Source organism: Hippocampus bargibanti, linkage group LG14 (assembly GCF_051943395.1).
Source record: "Hippocampus bargibanti isolate YZ-2025 linkage group LG14, ASM5194339v1, whole genome shotgun sequence".
NCBI classification, from domain to species: Eukaryota; Metazoa; Chordata; class Actinopteri; order Syngnathiformes; family Syngnathidae; genus Hippocampus; species Hippocampus bargibanti.
In genome coordinates this window covers 4,959,111-4,980,858 of record NC_142747.1, presented here as the reverse complement: position 1 = coordinate 4,980,858, position 21,748 = coordinate 4,959,111, and the positions used below count along the sequence as shown (strand labels likewise).

Below are 21,748 nucleotides of genomic sequence, written 5' to 3'. Positions count from 1 at the left end.
GGGCACAGGTGTCAAAGTCAAGGCCCGCGGGCCAAATCCGGCCCGCCACATCATTTTTTTCGGCCCGTGAAAGCAAATCAAACTTGTTAAATTCCATGATGATTGCTAAAATCTGAGCCAAAATTTCATATTTTTGGATGTCAACCACAATAAAAGTCATTATTCTTGCCTTCAGATTTGAAAACGAGTTATTCATTAATTTGCTGTGTGCTCTATATGTAATATTTGAAGGGATTTAAACATTCTAATGGGTTCCCCAAATTCATAACGGCCCTCGAGAGGAAACCATAACTACAATGTGGCCCGCGGCAAATAATGACTTTGATACCCCTGCCTTAGGGCAAAAGCCGAAAGGAAAAGTTGTTTTTTGCTCACAACAAATGAGTATTGTCCATTTTTTGTCAAGTAGGCATTTGATGAATCTAAATGCTTCTTTAAAAAAACAAATTCAAGTGCATTAGGCTATGCAGATTTTCATCCTCAGTTAAAACAATGAATCCGTTCACCCACAAACAGGAAGTACATACAGTAAACTTTATTTGCCTTCATCGGCTCCTGAGCCTTTAGATGTACACCAGGGAGTAATCATTGAAAAATGAACAACACATGAAAAATAAAAATAAAAAAGTAACATGATAATCTACTTCCTGAAATGCGTTATTTTCTTTGACATGAAATGTACGACGCAAGTGCTTCAGTTGGCGTTCAGAGGTACGCCACCCCACTGCGTACAGACGGGTACCTGGACTGTTGGCTGGACTGGTAGCTGTAGTTGGTGGAGGGGTATCTGGACAGGACTGGCTGGACCTGGACGGCGGGGTGTCTGGACAGGACAGGCTGGAGCTGGACAGAGGGGTGTCTGGACAGGATTGGTTGATTTTGAATGGAGGGGTATTTGGTTGGGACTGGCTGGGCCTGAGGCATCAGCACCAGTTGCTCAGGTTGCAGAGGCTGGATGGGCTGCGGAGGGTACGCCATGTAGTCCGAGTTCCTGGAGTAGACGTAGCCCCTTGTATCTTTGCCTCCTGACTGCACGTTGCAGCAGGTGAACGCGCATCCTCCGGCAAATAAGAATGCTCCAGCCACCCATCCGATGTATAGGGCCTCCCCCAGCTCCCTCCGCTGGGCATCAATCAGCAAGGGGTTGTAGAAGTCCCGGATGATGACGTGGCCCGTCCAGGACACAGGGATCAGGACGCAGATGCCGGCCATGAAGATCATGGCCCCGGCGATGATGAGCACCAGTCGCTTGGCTCGGTCGTTGTTGCGGATGCACGACGTGCACTGTAGCCCCACCAGGCTCATGAGAATCGCCAGGCCGGCCAGGGCCAGGGAGCAGCACATGAGACCCCGAGCCGCCTGCAGGTCCGGGGGCAGGGCCAACAGGGAGTCGTAGACCTTACACTGCATCCTTATGTCGGCCTGCTTGAAGCAGTTCATCCACAGACCTTCGTAGCGTGTCTCAAACACGATGATGTTCTCGCCGATGAAGGCCGTGACTCTCCACATGGGCATGCCGGTGCTGGCCGCCACCCCGATCAGCCCGATGAGCGTCAGAACGAGACCCAGCATCTCCAGAGCTGAGTTGGCCATCTTTTCCTGCTCGCCACACAGCTGTAGGAGCGACTGCGATGGGAACGAAGCCCGTCCCGCCGGGGACGTGGCCGCATCCCGGCAGAGAGGGAGGAGTTCACCTGTGCCGTCGCGTACAGGACACCCAGGTGGTAGGAGGGGTGTTGATTGAGACCGGTTGCTAAGAGACTGACTCCCCTTAGGCCACGTTTGTCTTTGTGCAGCGAACAGGAGCCGTTGTTAGCCTGCACCTTGTTTGCTCAATGATCTCAGTTTACATCTTTCCACCTGCTGGGACGAGGAAGTCAATTTCAACTCACCATTGAGTGGTTCTGGGTTTTAGGTTACATTTGATTTCATGTCCTTTTTGTTTTTTGTCTACCCCTGGTCTCATCATCCGCCTGACTAACAGCCGAAAATTTGAGTTCAAACCTCCAGCCCCCCCAACACACACAACACAACCCCCCGCCCCTCCCGGCTTCAGATCTGTGTTGCGTTGCTGATTTACTGCATCCATTTTGAGTCTGATGTGGCTCAAAATCAGAATCAGAAAGCGTTTAATAGTCGCACAATTGATAAATTTGCAGTCACCCCAAGTTGTGGTTGCATTTCATTTTTGTGATGTTCTTGATACGTGGGTTGGACTTTCTGTTGCCGCTGTGGTGAAATGTCAAACGGCTTGTCTCCTATTGCGGTATCTCCGACATCCGTTGTCTGTTTTTTTTTCTGGTGGGTGGACCTGTGACAATGTTCTTGTCAGACCAGTCCAGCCGCATAGTCCAGTCGCCAAAGGAGATTGCAACACCTCAGCTCAATGCTGAGTCAAACCACGAGATCCCAGAAAACAAAATTCAACAAAAACACGTTTTATTTCCTTCCTCAACCATCTCTATTCATAAAGCAACCAGATTGGGGCCTCAAAATATAAATCAACTTTGTACACTTCATGAAAACTCAACAGGAGGAAAAAAATGTCTGCGGAGGAGGGGGGTGTAATTACACTTAGTGCATCATTTCATCAAAGAACCTTTCAACAAATATACAACAGTGATCAAAAGCATCAGACATGACTCAAAACAATCACACAAATATACTCTGGAATACTTTTTTTCGTCTTCAGCCTTTTCCATGTCAATTTACAGATAAATGTCACTTATTTTGGCAAGCAGAAGCAAGATTTTCGTCCCCGTCTAGGTCTACTGAGTGTAGGCGAGAGATCCCGGCGGGGGCGCAGAGTAGGCAGGTTGGTAGGTATACGCGGGCTGGTAGTTGCTCGCCAGTCCATATGCGGATTCGGGACGATAGACGTATGAGGCGGGGTTGTAAATAACCCTCTGGTCGGGCTCCTGGGTGCGCGGGGCGTGACGACACAGCAGGATTACCCCCGCGGCGAAGAGCAAGGCCGAAGTCACCCATCCAATGTAGAGCGCCTCGCCCAGCTCCCTCCGCTGGGCGTCAATCAGCAGTGGGTTGTAGAACTCTTGGATGATCCGGTGGCCCGTCCAAGACACGGGGATGAGCGTGGTGATGCAGGCCAGCAGGAAGAGTGCGCCGCCGGCCACCAGGACGATGTGTTTGGTGCGAGCGCGGTGGTCCACTACCTTGGTGCACTTCATGCCCACCGCCGAGACGATGAGGGCGAAGCAGGTCACGGCCACCGAGGCGCACATGAGACCCCGAGCCGCCTGCAGGTCGGGCGGCAGGAAGAGCAACGAGTCGTAGACCTTGCACTGCATTCGGATGTTGGCTTGCCGGTAGCAGTTCATCCACAAGCCCTCCCAGCGTGTCTCCATCACGATGATGTTCTCCTCGATGAAGGCTGTCACCCTCCACATGGGGAGGCCCGTCACCGCCGCCACACCGATGAGTCCGATGAAGCCGATGACCAGGGCCACTACCTCACAGCAAATGGCGTACTTGCGCTTTCTCTTTTCGATTTTCTTTTTCGCCTCGTACACAGAGTCCGTGTAGTCGCCATAGTCCGTGTAGGGCGCCGCCGTGTAGGCCGCCGTATAGGGCCGCTTCTCGTCGTAGTACGAGGCGGCGTAAGACACCGGCGGCTTGGTGTAGCCGCTGTAAGCGGTGTAGGAGGCCATCTCACGACGGCCGAGAGGATTCTGAGAAGCGCGACCGGACCAGGCGGTTATACAAGCAACAAAAATGTTCACGACACCATGCGGTCGTCGAGCTGGTTAAGCCGCCCCGAAAGTCGTCCGCCCGAGCACTTCGAAGGCCCAATCAAAACCGGCGTGACAAAAACATGTAACTTGATTGGCCGTTTGATTTCCTGTGCGATTGGATTGGATTGGATTGGATTGGATATGCCTTTATTAGTCTCACAGTGGAGAAATTTACATTTCACAGCAGCAAAGTGATGAAAGGAATGAAAGTAGAAAAACGAAATACATGAGCAATGAAATGATTAGGAACTGAAACGTTTTTTGACCGAATAAATAAAGGTCTTTCTTGAAAATAAATAATAATCAAATAAAATCTTTTAAAGCTTTTTTAAAGACCGCTTGAAGCATATGACGCGACGTTCAATCAAATTGGAATTTGACTCAATATCTAATCCAAATCCAAAATCAACTCAATGCTCCTGCTTGGATCTTTGCTACAACTTCATGGCATGCGACCAAGTTTCACTGAAACTTGGTCGCGTGTTTTTAACAAAGCCTTGAACTGATAAACAGACGGAACAACTGTTTACATTTTTCGAGACAACTTTGATTCAAACTCATGACTGTGAGACACATTTTTGTTTCGACAATGACTTCATTTTTTTGAAATCATAAAACAACGACAAAATGGAATCATTAAAAACAGCAATTTAATGTTCACTTTTACAACATTTATTCACATTTGTGTAGACATAATTCATTCAGTTACATAAAGGACATGCCCACATACCTGCGAGTGTGGCGGTGCGTTGAGATAAGAGTATAATTTGTTTCCTGGCCCTGTTTGGAACTCAAAACTCTCATCTGAAATCATATTTCCTCCTTGAAATAAATGGTCCAGTTTTGGATTTTTTTTTCAGATGATTGAGGCCTTTGTTTTAGGAAAGTGACTACAATTGAATATTGTTGAATATTGTCTACAATGTGGAGTTTGACACACACATCAAGGGTGTCAAACTCCACATTGTAGTTACGGTTTCCTCTCCGGGTCCTTTAGGAGTTTGTGGAAGCCATTACAATGTTTCATCCCTTCCACATATACCTTGCACACAACAAATCAATGAATAACAAGCTTTCAAATCAAGTAAAAAATAATGACTGTTTTTGAGGTTTACATAGGACAATTTGACACTTTGATTCGAACTTTACCCAACATTGTGAAACTTGACATGCTGAATTTGTTTTCGCGGGCCGAATAAAATGATGTGGTGGGCCAGATCTTGCCCCCGGGCCTTCACTTTGACACCTATGGTCTACATAGTTTGCTCCACCATTTGTGTCCCAATATCTGTTGTTTCGAGGGTTGCTACATTGTGGCACTATTTATTTCAGCGGTTCTTAACCTTTTTTTCTCAATTCCCTACTTTCCAATTGGCCAACTCTCGGTTCCCGACGACAAAAATGATAAGTCAAAAATACGGTTTTAATGAGACTTTTGCACTTGTTTATTAGCTACTAGGGCAGGCAGTGCTCGCCTGCGCTGAATTATACTTCCACTAATTTACCACAGTTTAATAAATCCATTTTAGGCTGGGACAAAGGTGGATTTATAAAGCTATGTCTACTAGAGTATAATTCCTCGTCTATTTTGTTCTGACCCGTCATTCCCCACTTGGCCAACTCGCTATACCCCACGAGTGGGGAATTTCCCACAGGTTAAGACCCACTGATTTATTTGCATTGTTTGCTAGCATGAAGCTAATTGAATGTTTTAAATGTACAAAATGTAATCTCTTGCCTCTGTTTTTTTTGACAATTAACTTCAATACTGCTTTTTTTTAAACCTTTCTGCAAAATTGCTGTTTGTTGCTAAGTGTTTTGCGTTCCCCACCACCAAACATTGCTCATCTCAAATGTTTTTGCCCGCAATTCACCGTTATCTCAAGGCAGGACCTTGTTAGGCCTTGTGTCGGATTCATTCCGGTATCAACGCCCGGCTTCCGTAATGACCTCACACGTATTCCTGATACTTGTGAAAACTGGACGGCGCCCTGCTGCTGCGCAAGCTGCTGGCGTTCTTAGCGGCCACCAGGTAGGAAACCGTGTCGGGCACGTTCTCCTTGGACCGCCGCTTGGCGAAGCCGAGCAGCAGGACGCAGCCAGCGGCCAGCAAGACAGCACAGGTAGCCCAGCCCACGAAGAGCGACGCCCCCAGCTCTCGTTTGCGTGACTCCACTACCACCGGGTTGTAGAAGTTGCGGATGACGGTGTGTGCCACCCAGCACACTGGCACCAGCGTGAGGAGGGAGGCCAACAGGAACAAGCAACCGGCGAAGGCCGTGGTGATGTTCTTGGCCCTGACGTTGTCTTGGCAGCAGGTGGTCCTCGGCATGGAGAAGCCGGCCACAAACAGGGCGATCACTACCACCACGATGGAGACCACCATCAGCCCCCGACCGGCCTGCAGCTCCCGCGGCAGGATGAGAAGCGAGTCGTACACTTTGCACTGCATCTTGATGTCCGCCTGGTTGTAGCAGTTCATCCAAAGGCCCTCCCATAGCACCTCCATGACGATGAGGTTGGCACCGATGAACGCCGACACCCGCCACATGGGCATGGCTGTGGCCGCCACTGCGCCGAACAATCCCAGGAATCCCAAAGCCATGGCGAGGATCTCCAGTTTGGCCCTCATGGTGCAGTCTCACCTCGTGCGATTTTCCTCGAATGGAGTGGAGCCTCGGGCCTTTCACTTCAGTGGATGGATAATATCTATCGGCACGCTCGCAATGTCATTTGTCTGGTTTCCAGTCAGCGGCTTCAACTGGTCCGGACGGAAGTGTGCAGCGCCTCTTGCCTTGTTGTGCCAACCCTACTTGCTGCAAGGTTGCAAAACAAAACCTCATCTTCCTGATTACATTTTTCCCCTTTTTTCTCAGTTCCAACAAAAAAATAAATACTCCTCAGATGCCACATCATGGCCAACATTAAAATATCCTGCCATTAATAATAATAATAATAATCATAACAAATGGTCAGGAAGGGCATACAACGTAAAAGCTTGGCCAAAACAAACACGCGGATCAAACCTCTAAAGATGGAGGACACTGATTTGCTGTGGCGACCCCTTGAAGGGAAAAGCCGAAAGGAAAAGAAGAATATAACAACACAAAGACACAGGGAGTCATTTATTCTTCAGCACTTGCTGTACCCTCTGCGACACGAAGCAGTTCTAGATGAAAGAGGAGAGGATCAAAGCGTCCTTTTCAGCAGTGGATCAGGGACGTCATGGTGCAATGTGCATGTCTACAAGCTAAATGTTGAAAGCAAACACACGGCTATAGCATCCATTGACGAAAAGAGACTGTCTCACATAAATCCGCTTCAATTCCAATCCACGACAGTTCCACGTACGCATCGGCGCTCTATATACAGTAGATTGATATATCTAGTTATATGTATATATGCATATTAGCATATTTGACAATAAAGCTGACTTTGACTTTGAGATATATATCAATATAGATATATATATAGATATACACAAAGATAGACAAAACAATTACATGTTACGGTTGCCCAAAACCAAAACAAGTATTACTACCCAAACGTAGATTTAATATTTTTGTAAGCCATGATAAAAAGCAAACAATTGTTAAGGACGTGTGAAGAATAAAATTTGAATACAGTCCTATTTACTCATTGGTACCTTCTTTTTTCTTCCTTTCATTCTCATTTTCTTTCTGTTCGCCTCTCCTGCGATTCAAACACAAACCCTGGAACTGTGAGTCAGACATGCTAACCACCAGTGAGTGGTGAGGCACTGACGTCATCACAGTCAGATTTACAAACATATGAACTCTACAGAGTCGCTTATTCACCATTTGATTGGATTGGATTTGCCTTTATTAGTCTCACAGTGGAGAAATTTACATTTCACAGCAGCAAAGTGATGAAAGGAATGAAAGTACAAAAACAAAATACATAAGCTGCTGGAAAGGCAGCCACTCTCGCGGCGCCGTCTTGAATTCAAAATAACAAAAAAAAACAACTAAATAACAAATAATATGACAGCAGAGTCATTCATTCTTCAGGACTTGCTGTACCCTCTTTGTGAAGCAGTTCTAGATGAAAGAGGAGAGGATCAAAGCGTCCTTTTCAGCAGTGGCACTGCTAACCACTTGACCATCGTGCTGTCCCTCGTTTCAGTGATTCCCTTTTCTTACCCTCCGACCAGTGACGTGCAGTCAGGGGAGGCCTCACCTGTCATCATGGAAATATCAAATCTCATCTCATCATTTTCCGTACCGCTTATTCCTCATTAGGGTCGTGGGGGTTGCTGGAGCCTATCTCAGCTGTCTTCGGGCACGAAGCGGGGGACACCCTGAATTGGTTGCCAGCCAATCGCAGGGCACACAAAGACATACAACAGTCACTCTCACACTCACACCTAGGGACAATTTGGAGTGGTCAATCTGCCTGCCATGCATGTTTTTGGAGTGTGGGAGGCAACCGGAGGACCCGGAGAAAACCCACACGGGTCCAGGGAGAACATGCAAACTCCACACAGGGAGGCCGGACCGGGACGCGAACCGGCGACCTCTGCACTGTGAAGCCGGTGTGCTAACCACTCGAATACCGGGCCGTAACATGATAATAACGTTTTTTTTAATTATTGTTTTCTATGCTACAGTTTGTATACAGTATATAAAGAATGCTGACATGACATTTTAAACAAAACACGTTAACTGTTGCCAATCAAATGGTGAATAAGATACTCTGTGGAGTTCATATGTTTGTAAATCTGACTGTGATGACATCAGTGCCTCACCAGCCATGAACCTCACCGCACGTCACTGCCTCCGACTGACCTGAATGTCCTTTGGTTTTGCTTTCGTACTTGAAATTAATACTTGAGTGAAAGTTGTTAGGTTAAATATCACAAGCTAATATTAGCATTAACAGTTACCTTTACATGTTAACAATTATAAATGTAATTAAATATTTACCTCATTGCGCAATGTTGTAACCTAACAATTGTTGTGTTCGTTGTGAGAGGGATGACCAAAAAAGTCGGCAAGTTACTCGCAGATAATTTATTCCTAACAATTTGATCTAATACATTATTCTGAGTCTCAGCTCCCTGACACAGAAAATATGTGCATGTCCTCAAAATCAGTAAGAGAGACAATAGAGACAACTTCCATACTGACGTCCAGATTTAAAGGGTACCCAATGCATATTCAAATTTGGCTCAAACAAAGAAATCAACTTTTAATTGAATCGGCACCGCGAGAGTGGCTGCCTTTCCAGCAGCTCATGTACGTATTTTGTTTTTCTACTTTCATTTTTTTCATTAGCTGCTGTGAAATGTAAATTTCTCCACTGCGAGACTAATAAAGGCAAATCCAATCCAATCCTTCTGATTATCCGGTCTGTGGTGTCATCCTCCGATTGGTTCCTCTTACCTCTAGGCAGGGTGCGGGGGGGAGATAATAATAATAATAATACATTTCATTTATAAGTGCCTTTCAAAACTCTCAAGGACACTTTACAGTCATAGGTTAACTTTTTCTGCGGGTGAGCAGCCGCAGTCAGACGCGCCAGCGTTCACTCGACCCGGAGATAGCACAGAGATCTTCAGTTGCATCTGCCGAGTCAGCGTTGGTCATGTTGCAACCTTAACACCTCGTTCGTATGTGAGGGCCAGCCGCCCCCCTTAACCGCCATCCGCCATCCTTATCTCCTCGTGCCTGTAACACGTCTCCACCCGGCAACTGCATGACTTCATTGTTCTCTTGTGTATCTGTTCAAAGCAAAGCACTATTTATACTGATTAACTGACTACATATTTTAATGTTACTATTTAATGTCCTGAACAATGTCCAATATGGCCAAATAAATTAATTTACTTCCTTCAAAGTGAACCAAAGAAAAGCTAAATGCTAACGTCATCTTTTCCTTTCGACTTTTCCCTTCAAAGGGTCGCCACAGCGAATCAGTGTCCTCCATCTTCAGAGGTTATATTTGCATGTTTGCGAGAATACCCTCACTCACACTGTCCCCTGCTAGCTGCTTTTCGTTAATCCAAATAAACAGGATTTAAAACTGATTCCTTTCTGACAGACAATTTTGGTGTTTAGGTGTATTTTAGGTGTTCAATTACCTGACATGTTTCAGCGTATACTTCCGCCTACGTCAGTGTCACGGATGTTGTTGTGACGCGCCTCTTCAGAAATACACTGTCTGTAAGAAAATAATCTGTTTTAAATTATATATCAAGTAGACAGGATTAACTTAATACAACAAATAAACAGAAGTTTTTCAACCTCTTCTATTGTCTGAGACTGTTGCTTAGACAACGCAGAAACACCCTTAGCCACGCGTAGCAATGGTCGACATAGCGTACTGGTACTGGGACGCTACGTCACACAAACGCAACCTCATTCGTGTTTTTCAATGATCTCCTTCTTCTGCTCGACCGGGGGTCCAGTAGGATTTTCCGCACCCTAGTTTGGATTCTTGCAGTATATATATATATCTCATCTCATCTCATTTTCCGTACCGCTTATTCCTCATTAGGGTCGCGGGGGTTGCTGGAGCCTATCTCAGCTGTCTTCGGGCACGAGGCGGGGGACACCCTGAATTGGTTGCCAGCCAATCGCAGGGCACACAAAGACATACAACAGTCACTCTCACACTCACACCTAGGAACAATTTGGAGTGGTCAATCTGCCTGCCATGCATGTTTTTGGAGTGTGGGAGGAAACCGGAGGACCCGGAGATAACCCATGCGGGTCCGGGGAGAACATGCAAACTCCACACAGGGAGGCCGGACCAGGACGCGAACCGGCGACCTCTGCACTGTGAATCCGGTGTGCTAACCACTCGACTACCGGGCCGCCCCGGAAATATCAAATGACAAAATAAATTAAACAGTTATATTTATTTAGTGATTTGTACTTTAACGTTCTTTTCCATTTAACTTCACCATTTTTTGATTTTTTTTTTTCAAAATCGCTGAATTTTCACATTTACTGTTCGACGAGCGGTGAAGCACCAGCCGGCTGAGCCTCACCATGGATTGCGCAATCACTATGTTAACTGTCCTGGGTTGCTCTGCAGTGAGACCGCATTGCTGTCCCTCTGCATACCGCTAATAAAGTGTTCAAAAGCTTTTAGTATATGAAGTAAATTTCTACAGTTTAGCTGGTGTATATAATGTACAGTCACTGGACATTATAAACAATGTACTACAGTGTTTATTTTATTTTATTTTTATCAAAACTGTGTGCATAGGTGAGGCACACAGTTCTCCTCCCTCATGACAGGGGGCACTGGTGATTCGAGGTTCTTCTTGCGACTCCTCGGCTGCAGAATAATAGAATTATTGACAGCAAGTTACAGTAAACAGTTAGCAAGTTAAGTGCAACCATCCAGTCATTTTTTCGTGTTGCTTGGCCTTATTTTCAGAGTGGTGGATTGCATATCGAAATTGAAGGAATTTTCTAAACTGGACTTTCAATCGAAGCAGGAGATAATAATTAAAGGAAGACCAACACCGGACGGACTGTATAGCTCACAAAAGGTGAGGGATGAATGTAAATCTCCTGGACAGCTTCTCAGCTTTTTGGCCAAGAAGGATCTCATTGAAACTATTCCTGAGGCGACAAAGTTGCTCCAGCTCGTGCTCACTGTTCCAGCTACTACAGCATCAGTGGAGCGGTCATTCTCAGCACAAAAGACTGAAAACATACAGTCGGAACAGGACTGATCAAAGACGACTTTCTTCACTGGCAGTGATCTCCATTGAGACAGAGAGACTTGGACTTCATTTATAAGTAAAGGTAACATGATAATAACGTTTTTTTAATTATTGTTTTCTATGCTACAGTTTGTATACAGTATATAAAGAATGCTGACATGACATTTTAAACAAAACACGTTAACTGTTGCCAATCAAATGGTGAATAAGATACTCTGTGGAGTTCATATGTTTGTAAATCTGACTGTGATGACATCAGTGCCTCACCAGCCATGAACCTCACCGCACGTCACTGCCTCCGACTGACCTGAATGTCCTTTGGTTTTGCTTTCGTACTTGAAATTAATACTTGAGTGAAAGTTGTTAGGTTAAATATCACAAGCTAATATTAGCATTAACAGTTACCTTTACATGTTAACAATTATAAATGTAATTAAATATTTACCTCATTGCGCAATGTTGTAACCTAACAATTGTTGTGTTCGTTGTGAGAGGGATGACCAAAAAAGTCGGCAAGTTACTCGCAGATAATTTATTCCTAACAATTTGATCTAATACATTATTCTGAGTCTCAGCTCCCTGACACAGAAAATATGTGCATGTCCTCAAAATCAGTAAGAGAGACAATAGAGACAACTTCCATACTGACGTCCAGATTTAAAGGGTACCCAATGCATATTCAAATTTGGCTCAAACAAAGAAATCAACTTCTAATTGAATCGGCACCGCGAGAGTGGCTGCCTTTCCAGCAGCTCATGTACGTATTTTGTTTTTCTACTTTCATTTTTTTCATTTGCTGCTGTGAAATGTAAATTTCTCCACTGCGAGACTAATAAAGGCAAATCCAATCCAATCCTTCTGATTATCCGGTCTGTGGTGTCATCCTCAGATTGGTTCCTCTTACCTCTAGGCAGGGTGCGGGGGGGAGATAATAATAATAATAATAATACATTTCATTTATAAGTGCCTTTCAAAACTCTCAAGGACACTTTACAGTCACAGGTTAACTTTTTCTGCGGGTGAGCGGCCGCAGTCAGACGCGCCAGCGTTCACTCGACCCGGAGATAGCACAGAGATCTTCAGTTGCATCTGCCGAGTCAGCGTTGGTCATGTTGCAACCTTAACACCTCGTTCGTATGTGAGGGCCAGCCGCCCCCCTTAACCGCTATCCGCCATCCTTATCTCCTCGTGCCTGTAACACGTCTCCACCCGGCAACTGCATGACTTCATTGTTCTCTTGTGTATCTGTTCAAAGCAAAGCACTATTTATACTGATTAACTGACTACATATTTTAATGTTACTATTTAATGTCCTGAACAATGTCCAATATGGCCAAATAAATGAATTTACTTCCTTCAAAGTGAACCAAAGAAAGACTAAATGCTCACGTCATCTTTTCCTTTCGACTTTCCCCTTCAAAGGGTCGCCACAGCGAATCAGTGTCCTCCATCTTCAGAGGTTATATTTGCATGTTTGCGAGAATACCCTCACTCACACTGTCCCCTGCTAGCTGCTTTTCGTTAATCCAAATAAACAGGATTTAAAACTGATTCCTTTCTGACAGACAATTTTGGTGTTTAATAAGTACTCTGGATTAATGTTAATGTTTATATCTCACAGCTGAACTACCACGTCTCCTCCCTACTGAAGCTTGGTTTGTTGTCTTAATTATCTGGTGAAATTAGTTAATACACAAGTAATATAACAGTTACTTAATGTAACATAATTATTAATTTCCTATCGATGTGACTACATTTGGTTTAAGGGACAAAAAATCGGCAAGTATATATTATCCAACATTGACATAATATCAGTAGCCTGAAGAAATTGGCATTCTCAAATGAAGAGACATGAAACTTCCTAGCGCAATTAAGGTCCCATGCATTTCAATTGCTCAACAAGAATCATTCTATGACGACGCGAATGCGCTTCAGACTATAGATTTTTTTTTCACTTCATTTTTTTCATTGCGGGAATGAATTTTCAGAGTAAAAGAACATCATCTTGTTCGCTGTGTATCAGATTGTCTCTACTTAGCAGGCGGGGGGGGAATAATATAATAAATACTTTATTATATGCTTTAAATCTAGACTTAGCACAGTACTTTTCGCGGTGACGCCGCAGTCACGCCCGTACTGACCGAATGCCGTCTTCATTGATTCATAGGTGTTGTTGACTTACACCTTATGTAGGCAGCCCCCCCTTAACTATCGCATCTATTCCTCTGCCTGTAGTCACCGCAATGTGTTTGTTTTGGATGTCAAAAAAGCAATTATCGATAATATCAATTTATTATATTATTCTGACAGTCATAGCCAAAAAATGATTCTTCCTCAAATAACAAGAAAGACAAAGAGCACTTTCCTTGACTTCCCTAAAGGGTCCCAAGAATCATTCTCACTCAAGTTTATTGATGTTGCGAGAATCCCTCCACGTCCCTGCTATGTTTTCTTATCAATAAGATTTAAACTGATTCTTTCTCCATTTGGTTTAGGATTTAGTCAATCCTCTGTTTCGCTTTTCCCTCGTGTTCCGATTGGAGGCTGAATCATTAAAAAATAATCTTTTTAAATTTCAAACAGGATATTTAATCACAATAAAATTTTTCACTCTGCTAGACGTGCTTACACGAGAACACCTACCAGTGCATGCGATAGCGTTGGTATGGGCACTAACAACCCTATGTGTTTTCAGCCCTTCTCTCCGACCGGGGTCTGTTCACCTTATCTCATTATTATTTTCTTTCTCATTTCACTTATCTATTAGGGTTGAGCTCATTTTCGAACAGAGGGACACTGAATTGTTGCACCTGAAGGGAAAACAAAGAAAAGAAGATTACACCAAACCAGGGACATATTTAGCTTGGTACTCTGCGCCAGCAGTTGATGAGAAACGGAGACGGAAAACCCTTTACAGGGTCGGGGCATGAACATGCTAAACTCAAATGTGAGGCACACCAGACGCGAACGGACCTCTCACTAAATCCGTTCAATCCATCACACGTCCGCCCGGTATAAATACAAATAAATTAAACAGTTATATTATTTATGATTTGTATTTAAGTCTTTCTTTAATTACATAACATGATAATAACGTTTTTTTTAATTATTGTTTTCTATGCTACAGTTTGTATACAGTATATAAAGAATGCTGACATGACATTTTAAACAAAACACGTTAACTGTTGCCAATCAAATGGTGAATAAGATACTCTGTGGAGTTCATATGTTTGTAAATCTGACTGTGATGACATCAGTGCCTCACCAGCCATGAACCTCACCGCACGTCACTGCCTCCGACTGACCTGAATGTCCTTTGGTTTTGCTTTCGTACTTGAAATTAATACTTGAGTGAAAGTTGTTAGGTTAAATATCACAAGCTAATATTAGCATTAACAGTTACCTTTACATGTTAACAATTATAAATGTAATTAAATATTTACCTCATTGCGCAATGTTGTAACCTAACAATTGTTGTGTTCGTTGTGAGAGGGATGACCAAAAAAGTCGGCAAGTTACTCGCAGATAATTTATTCCGAACAATTTGATCTAATGCATTATTCTGAGTCTCAGCTCCCTGACACAGAAAATATGTCCATGTCCTCAAAATCAGTAAGAGAGACAATAGAGACAACTTCCATACTGACGTCCAGATTTAAAGGGTACCCAATGCATATTCAAATTTGGCTCAAACAAAGAAATCAACTTTTAATTGAATCGGCACCGTGAGAGTGGCTGCCTTTCCAGCAGCTCATGTACGTATTTTGTTTTTCTACTTTCCTTTTTTTCATTTGCTGCTGTGAAATGTAAATTTCTCCACTGCGAGACTAATAAAGGCAAATCCAATCCAATCCTTCTGATTATCCGGTCTGTGGTGTCATCCTCAGATTGGTTCCTCTTACCTCTAGGCAGGGTGCGGGGGGGAGATAATAATAATAATAATAATACATTTCATTTATAAGTGCCTTTCAAAACTCTCAAGGACACTTTACAGTCATAGGTTAACTTTTTCTGCGGGTGAGCAGCCGCAGTCAGACGCGCCAGCGTTCACTCGACCCGGAGATAGCACAGAGATCTTCAGTTGCATCTGCCGAGTCAGCGTTGGTCATGTTGCAACCTTAACACCTCGTTCGTATGTGAGGGCCAGCCGCCCCCCTTAACCGCCATCCGCCATCCTTATCTCCTCGTGCCTGTAACACGTCTCCACCCGGCAACTGCATGACTTCATTGTTCTCTTGTGTATCTGTTCAAAGCAAAGCACTATTTATACTGATTAACTGACTACATATTTTAATGTTACTATTTAATGTCCTGAACAATGTCCAATATGGCCAAATAAATGAATTTACTTCCTTCAAAGTGAACCAAAGAAAAGCTAAATGCTAACGTCATCTTTTCCTTTCGACTTTTCCCTTCAAAGGGTCGCCACAGCGAATCAGTGTCCTCCATCTTCAGAGGTTATATTTGCATGTTTGCGAGAATACCCTCACTCACACTGTCCCCTGCTAGCTGCTTTTCGTTAATCCAAATAAACAGGATTTAAAACTGATTCCTTTCTGACAGACAATTTTGGTGTTTAGGTGTATTTTAGGTGTTCAATTACCTGACATGTTTCAGCGTATACTTCCGCCTTCGTCAGTGTCACGGATGTTGTTGTGACGCGCCTCTTCAGAAATCCACTGTCTGTAAGAAAATAATCTGTTTTAAATTATATATCAAGTAGACAGGATTAACTTAATACAACAAATAAACAGAAGTTTTTCAACCTCTTCTATTGTCTGAGACTGTCGCTTAGACAACGCAGAAACACCCTTAGCCACGCGTAGCAATGGTCGACTTAGCGTACTGGTACTGGGACGCTACGTCACACAAACGCACACCTCATTCGTGTTTTTCAATGATCTCCTTCTTCTGCTCGACCGGGGGTCCAGTAGGATTTTCCGCACCCTAGTTTGGATTCTTGCAGTATATATATATATCTCATCTCATCTCATTTTCCGTACCGCTTATTCCTCATTAGGGTCGTGGGGGTTGCTGGAGCCTATCTCAGCTGTCTTCGGGCACGAAGCGGGGGACACCCTGAATTGGTTGCCAGCCAATCGCAGGGCACACAAAGACATACGACAGTCACTCTCACACTCACACCTAGGGACAATTTGGAGTGGTCAATCTGCCTGCCATGCATGTTTTTGGAGTGTGGGAGGAAACCGGAGGACCCGGAGAAAACCCACGCGGGTCCGGTGAGAACATGCAAACTCCACACAGGGAGGCCGGACCGGGACGCGAACCGGCGACCTCTGCACTGTGACGCCGGTGTGCTAACCACTCGAATACCGGGCCGCCCCGGAAATATCAAATGACAAAATAAATTAAACAGTTATATTTATTTAGTGATTTGTACTTTAATGTTCTTTTCCATTTAACTTCACCATTTTTTGATTTTTTTTTTTTCAAAATCGCTGAATTTTCACATTTACTGTTCGACGAGCGGTGAAGCACCAGCCGGCTGAGCCTCACCATGGATTGCGCAATCACTATGTTAACTGTTCTGGGTTGCTCTGCAGTGAGACCGCATTGCTGTCCCTCTGCATACCGCTAATAAAGTGTTCAAAAGCTTTTAGTATATGAAGTAAATTTCTACAGTTTAGCTGGTGTATATAATGTACAGTCACTGGACATTATAAACAATGTACTACAGTGTTTATTTTATTTTATTTTTATCAAAACTGTGTGCATAGGTGAGGCACACAGTTCTCCTCCCTCATGACAGGGGGCACTGGTGATTCGAGGTTCTTCTTGCGACTCCTCGGCTGCAGAATAATAGAATTAGTGACAGCAAGCTACAGTAAACAGTTAGCAAGTTAAGTGCAACCATCCAGTCATTTTTTCGTGTTGCTTTGCCTTATTTTCAGAGTGGTGGATTGCATATCGAAATTGAAGGAATTTTCTAAACTGGACTTTCAATCGAAGCAGGAGATAATAATTAAAGGAAGACCAACACCGGACGGACTGTATAGCTCACAAAAGGTGAGGGATGAATGTAAATCTCCTGGACAGCTGCTCAGCTTTTTGGCCAAGAAGGATCTCATTGAAACTATTCCTGAGGCGACAAAGTTGCTCGAGCTCGTGCTCACTGTTCCAGCTACTACAGCATCAGTGGAGCGGTCATTCTCAGCACAAAAGACTGAAAACATACAGTCGGAAGAGGACTGATCAAAGACGACTTTCTTCACTGGCAGTGATCTCCATTGAGACAGAGAGACTTGGACTTCATTTATAAGTAAAGGTAACATGATAACGTTTTTTTAATTATTGTTTTCTATGCTACAGTTTGTATAAAGTATATAAAGAATGCTGACATGACATTTTAAACAAAACACGTTAACTGTTGCCAATCAAATGGTGAATAAGATACTCTGTGGAGTTCATATGTTTGTAAATCTGACTGTGATGACATCAGTGCCTCACCAGCCATGAACCTCACCGCACGTCACTGCCTCCGACTGACCTGAATGTCCTTTGGTTTTGCTTTCGTACTTGAAATTAATACTTGAGTGAAAGTTGTTAGGTTAAATATCACAAGCTAATATTAGCATTAACAGTTACCTTTACATGTTAACAATTATAAATGTAATTAAATATTTACCTCATTGCGCAATGTTGTAACCTAACAATTGTTGTGTTCGTTGTGAGAGGGATGACCAAAAAAGTCGGCAAGTTACTCGCAGATAATTTATTCCTAACAATTTGATCTAATACATTATTCTGAGTCTCAGCTCCCTGACACAGAAAATATGTGCATGTCCTCAAAATCAGTAAGAGAGACAACAGAGACAACTTCCATACTGACGTCCAGATTTAAAGGGTACCCAATGCATATTCAAATTTGGCTCAAACAAAGAAATCAACTTTTAATTGAATCGGCACCGCGAGAGTGGCTGCCTTTCCAGCAGCTCATGTACGTATTTTGTTTTTCTACTTTCATTTTTTTCATTTGCTGCTGTGAAATGTAAATTTCTCCACTGCGAGACTAATAAAGGCAAATCCAATCCAATCCTTCTGATTATCCGGTCTGTGGTGTCATCCTCAGATTGGTTCCTCTTACCTCTAGGCAGGGTGCGGGGGGGGAGATAATAATAATAATAATACATTTCATTTATAAGTGCCTTTCAAAACTCTCAAGGACACTTTACAGTCACAGGTTAACTTTTTCTGCGGGTGAGCAGCCGCAGTCAGACGCGCCAGCGTTCACTCGACCCGGAGATAGCACAGAGATCTTCAGTTGCATCTGCCGAGTCAGCGTTGGTCATGTTGCAACCTTAACACCTCATTCGTATATGAGGGCCAGCCGCCCCCCTTAACCGCCATCCGCCATCCTTATCTCCTCGTGCCTGTAACACGTCTCCACCCGGCAACTGCATGACTTCATTGTTCTCTTGTGTATCTGTTCAAAGCAAAGCACTATTTATACTGATTAACTGACTACATATTTTAATGTTACTATTTAATGTCCTGAACAATGTCCAATATGGCCAAATAAATGAATTTACTTCCTTCAAAGTGAACCAAAGAAAAGCTAAATGCTAACGTCATCTTTTCCTTTCGACTTTTCCCTTCAAAGGGTCGCCACAGCGAATCAGTGTCCTCCATCTTCAGAGGTTATATTTGCATGTTTGCGAGAATACCCTCACTCACACTGTCCCCTGCTAGCTGCTTTTCGTTAATCCAAATAAACAGGATTTAAAACTGATTCCTTTCTGACAGACATATATATATATATATATATATATATATATATATATATATATATATATATATATATATATATATATATATATATATATATATATATATATATATATACACAGTAAAGTCTCGTTATATCGATATTCTCGGGAGTCCGAAAAAATATCGATATAACCGGGACTATCGATATATCCGACCCTGTGCGCATGTAATTTTCTCCTTGCGTTCATAGAAATAGTATCGTAATAAGCGGTACTATCGATATAACCAATATCGATATAACGAGACTTTACTGTATATATATATATATATTTTTTTTCCTTAAGCTTTGTCTTGGCGTAGATGTTTTAAACATTGTGTAAAAACAATACGTGTGTGTGTTGTTTTTGTGTTTGAACATGAAAAAGAGACACATTCTAATTGCATATTGCTGGTTTTCTCCGAAACTTTCATGTGACTTTGTTTAAAATGTTTCACATAGCTTGGTTTGAGACCAGACAAGAACATGGATTTGGGTGGTTCCCAAGAGCAGTCAGCTGAGAGGCAACAAAAGCAAAGCAAAAGAAGGCAGCTCAACAGGAACAGAAACTTAAAAGCTGGTCGGGCGAGTTTGTCAAATGATACCAGCGTCCCGACTTCCAAGGTAAATAAATACGTGCACACACGTACGCACTAACGCACTCGTGTAATGCATCATCATGACACCACTTTTGTTGTTCTTTGAATTGGTGGCCGGTAACCACATACAGTGATAACTCAGTTTACGAACTTAATTGGTTCCCAGAAAGTGTGTGTAAGGCAAAAGGTTCGTCTGCCAAACATTTATTTCCAATAAGAAACCAATAAAAATTACAATAATCCGTTCCCAGGTCCCCATAAAATATATTTTTCTACTAAGTAACCCTTAAAACTACACAAAATATACCTTATTTTATGTATAATAAATCTGCTATTGTATTGTAATTAAAGAAATAAACTGTACTGCATAATAAAGTCGTTTTATATACCTTTGTGATGGTAGTTGTCAATGGATGATGTACTTCCATGTTGCCTCTTAATGATATCCGAATGAAGTTGCCGTGCTTTCTCGGTGATAATACCCTCACAATGTCCCCTGCTATCTGCTTTTCGTTATTCCAAATCAATAGAAGTTTTTCAACCTCTTCTGTTGCCTGAAACCGTTGCTTAGACAACACAGAAACATCCTTAGCCACACATAGCAATGGTCGACTTAGCATACCAGTAGTGGGACGCTAAGTCACACCAACACACACCTCGTTCATGTTTTTCGATGATCTTCTTCTGCTCGACCGTAATTTTCTTTTGTGTCCTCGTCGGCTTAACACTAGCCTGTGGTGGGGTCTTTTTTGGTCCCATAATAGCAAAAAGTATCATTGATGACAAACCACAGATGCACTCAAGGAAAGGGGTGATGAAGACTAGTCCGGCAGCCATGGTGGCGCTGTTCGACTGTGTGGTTTGGTGTTCACCCGTCGTAAACTAGTCCGCCAGCCACCATGGTGCTCCATGTGGTTTGGTTCGTTTGCCACTAAACTAATTCGTATGCCAATGTTGCGCTCTCCACTATGGTAAGGGAGATACGGTGTTGTGGGATCCAGAAAAAAAACACAAGACAAGCAGTGCGATACGTCTTGACTCAACAGTGGTTTACTTCGAATGCCCAGATGTATTGCAAACGTATGTGTACAACAACTTCCTACCCTGTAAATCGGTCCGACACGAAACACTAACCGAAGCAGGCGTTCCTTGTTTAAATAAACATTTTCGATATATATCATTTGTAAACCAATGTAACTATGCGAATGTAACCAAAATACTAAATAAAATACATATCAACTTGTCACACCAAGATTATATTCTCGCGAATTTAATGTTCGTAAGGCGAAAGGTTCGTAAGCTAAAGCATTCAGTAGGTCGCCATTTTGTGCCTCTCTTCTGGCGATCGATTTCCCCCCCAATGTTGCCTCAAAATGGCATGGAATAAATTATTTAATCGATTGCAAACATGTATGCTTTCCTCTTCAGAACTATTTGAATCATATAAATCACTGGATGTGTAACAAGAAAGCATATTCTCCGAATCTGAAGCCATTGTTTGGATTCTCCAGCAATGCAAGACGTCTTAGCGTGACATCATGATCTGGGGGCGGAACTTTCTGAAAATGCCCAATTCGCAGCTCAATTTTTTGCAGATTTTGGACACTTTAAGTCATTTTTATTGGTGTTTTGCATTTGAATGAAAATATCATACTGCATGTTTTGGGTATTTTATATGCTATAAAATGTTTTTTCTAATGTCAGTTAAGAAACAAAAAAGTGACGTCGGTTGTCCTTTAAAACTGCTGTATCCCTCAGCTTGTTGTCACAGCAATTCACATTATATATTCACACTGGTTATTGTAATTTGTACCCTTTTAGGAGAGATCTGCTCAAAATGATCTCAGACAGGGGATGGTCTCTTCTTTTTCGTTCTGAATGGTACTACGTCCAATGCAGAACAAACCCAACTGACAGTTGTTGTACTGTC

General features: G+C 43.1%; 3 protein-coding genes and 1 long non-coding RNA gene across 4 annotated transcripts; all 4 read right to left on the bottom strand.

Moving 5' to 3' along the window:
- Window positions 1–520: 520 nt before the first annotated feature.
- cldn8.1 (claudin 8.1) lies at window positions 521–1,991 on the bottom strand. The gene has a single exon (XM_089014073.1). The coding sequence runs from the start codon at window positions 1,591–1,593 to the stop codon at window positions 706–708; it is 888 nt and encodes a 295-aa protein (XP_088870199.1). The 5' UTR covers window positions 1,594–1,991; the 3' UTR covers window positions 521–705.
- A 431-nt stretch (window positions 1,992–2,422) lies between these two features.
- On the bottom strand, window positions 2,423–3,743 carry cldn8.2 (claudin 8.2). Its single transcript, XM_089013385.1, has one exon. It carries the CDS (start codon window positions 3,666–3,668, stop codon window positions 2,769–2,771), a length of 900 nt encoding a protein of 299 aa, XP_088869511.1. The 5' UTR covers window positions 3,669–3,743; the 3' UTR covers window positions 2,423–2,768.
- A 642-nt stretch (window positions 3,744–4,385) lies between these two features.
- Window positions 4,386–6,686, bottom strand: LOC148888061 (claudin-4-like). Its single transcript, XM_089013386.1, has one exon. The coding sequence runs from the start codon at window positions 6,382–6,384 to the stop codon at window positions 5,704–5,706; it is 681 nt and encodes a 226-aa protein (XP_088869512.1). The 5' UTR covers window positions 6,385–6,686; the 3' UTR covers window positions 4,386–5,703.
- Window positions 6,687–9,137: 2,451 nt separating this feature from the next.
- LOC148888060 (uncharacterized) lies at window positions 9,138–20,331 on the bottom strand. The gene is made up of 4 exons (XR_016117074.1): window positions 20,208–20,331; window positions 16,058–16,137; window positions 9,856–9,935; window positions 9,138–9,495 (listed from the first exon to the last, which is right to left on the bottom strand). It is a non-coding gene; the product is annotated as an uncharacterized LOC148888060 (long non-coding RNA).
- Between the last annotated feature and the right edge of the window lie 1,417 nt (window positions 20,332–21,748).

What these genes read in the sequence shown, in the direction of transcription:
- cldn8.1 (XM_089014073.1), bottom strand. Translation starts at nt 1,593, where the DNA reads ATGGCCAACTCAGCTCTGGAGATGCTGGGTCTCGTTCTGACGCTCATC.
- cldn8.2 (XM_089013385.1), bottom strand. Translation starts at nt 3,668, where the DNA reads ATGGCCTCCTACACCGCTTACAGCGGCTACACCAAGCCGCCGGTGTCT.
- LOC148888061 (XM_089013386.1), bottom strand. Translation starts at nt 6,384, where the DNA reads ATGAGGGCCAAACTGGAGATCCTCGCCATGGCTTTGGGATTCCTGGGA.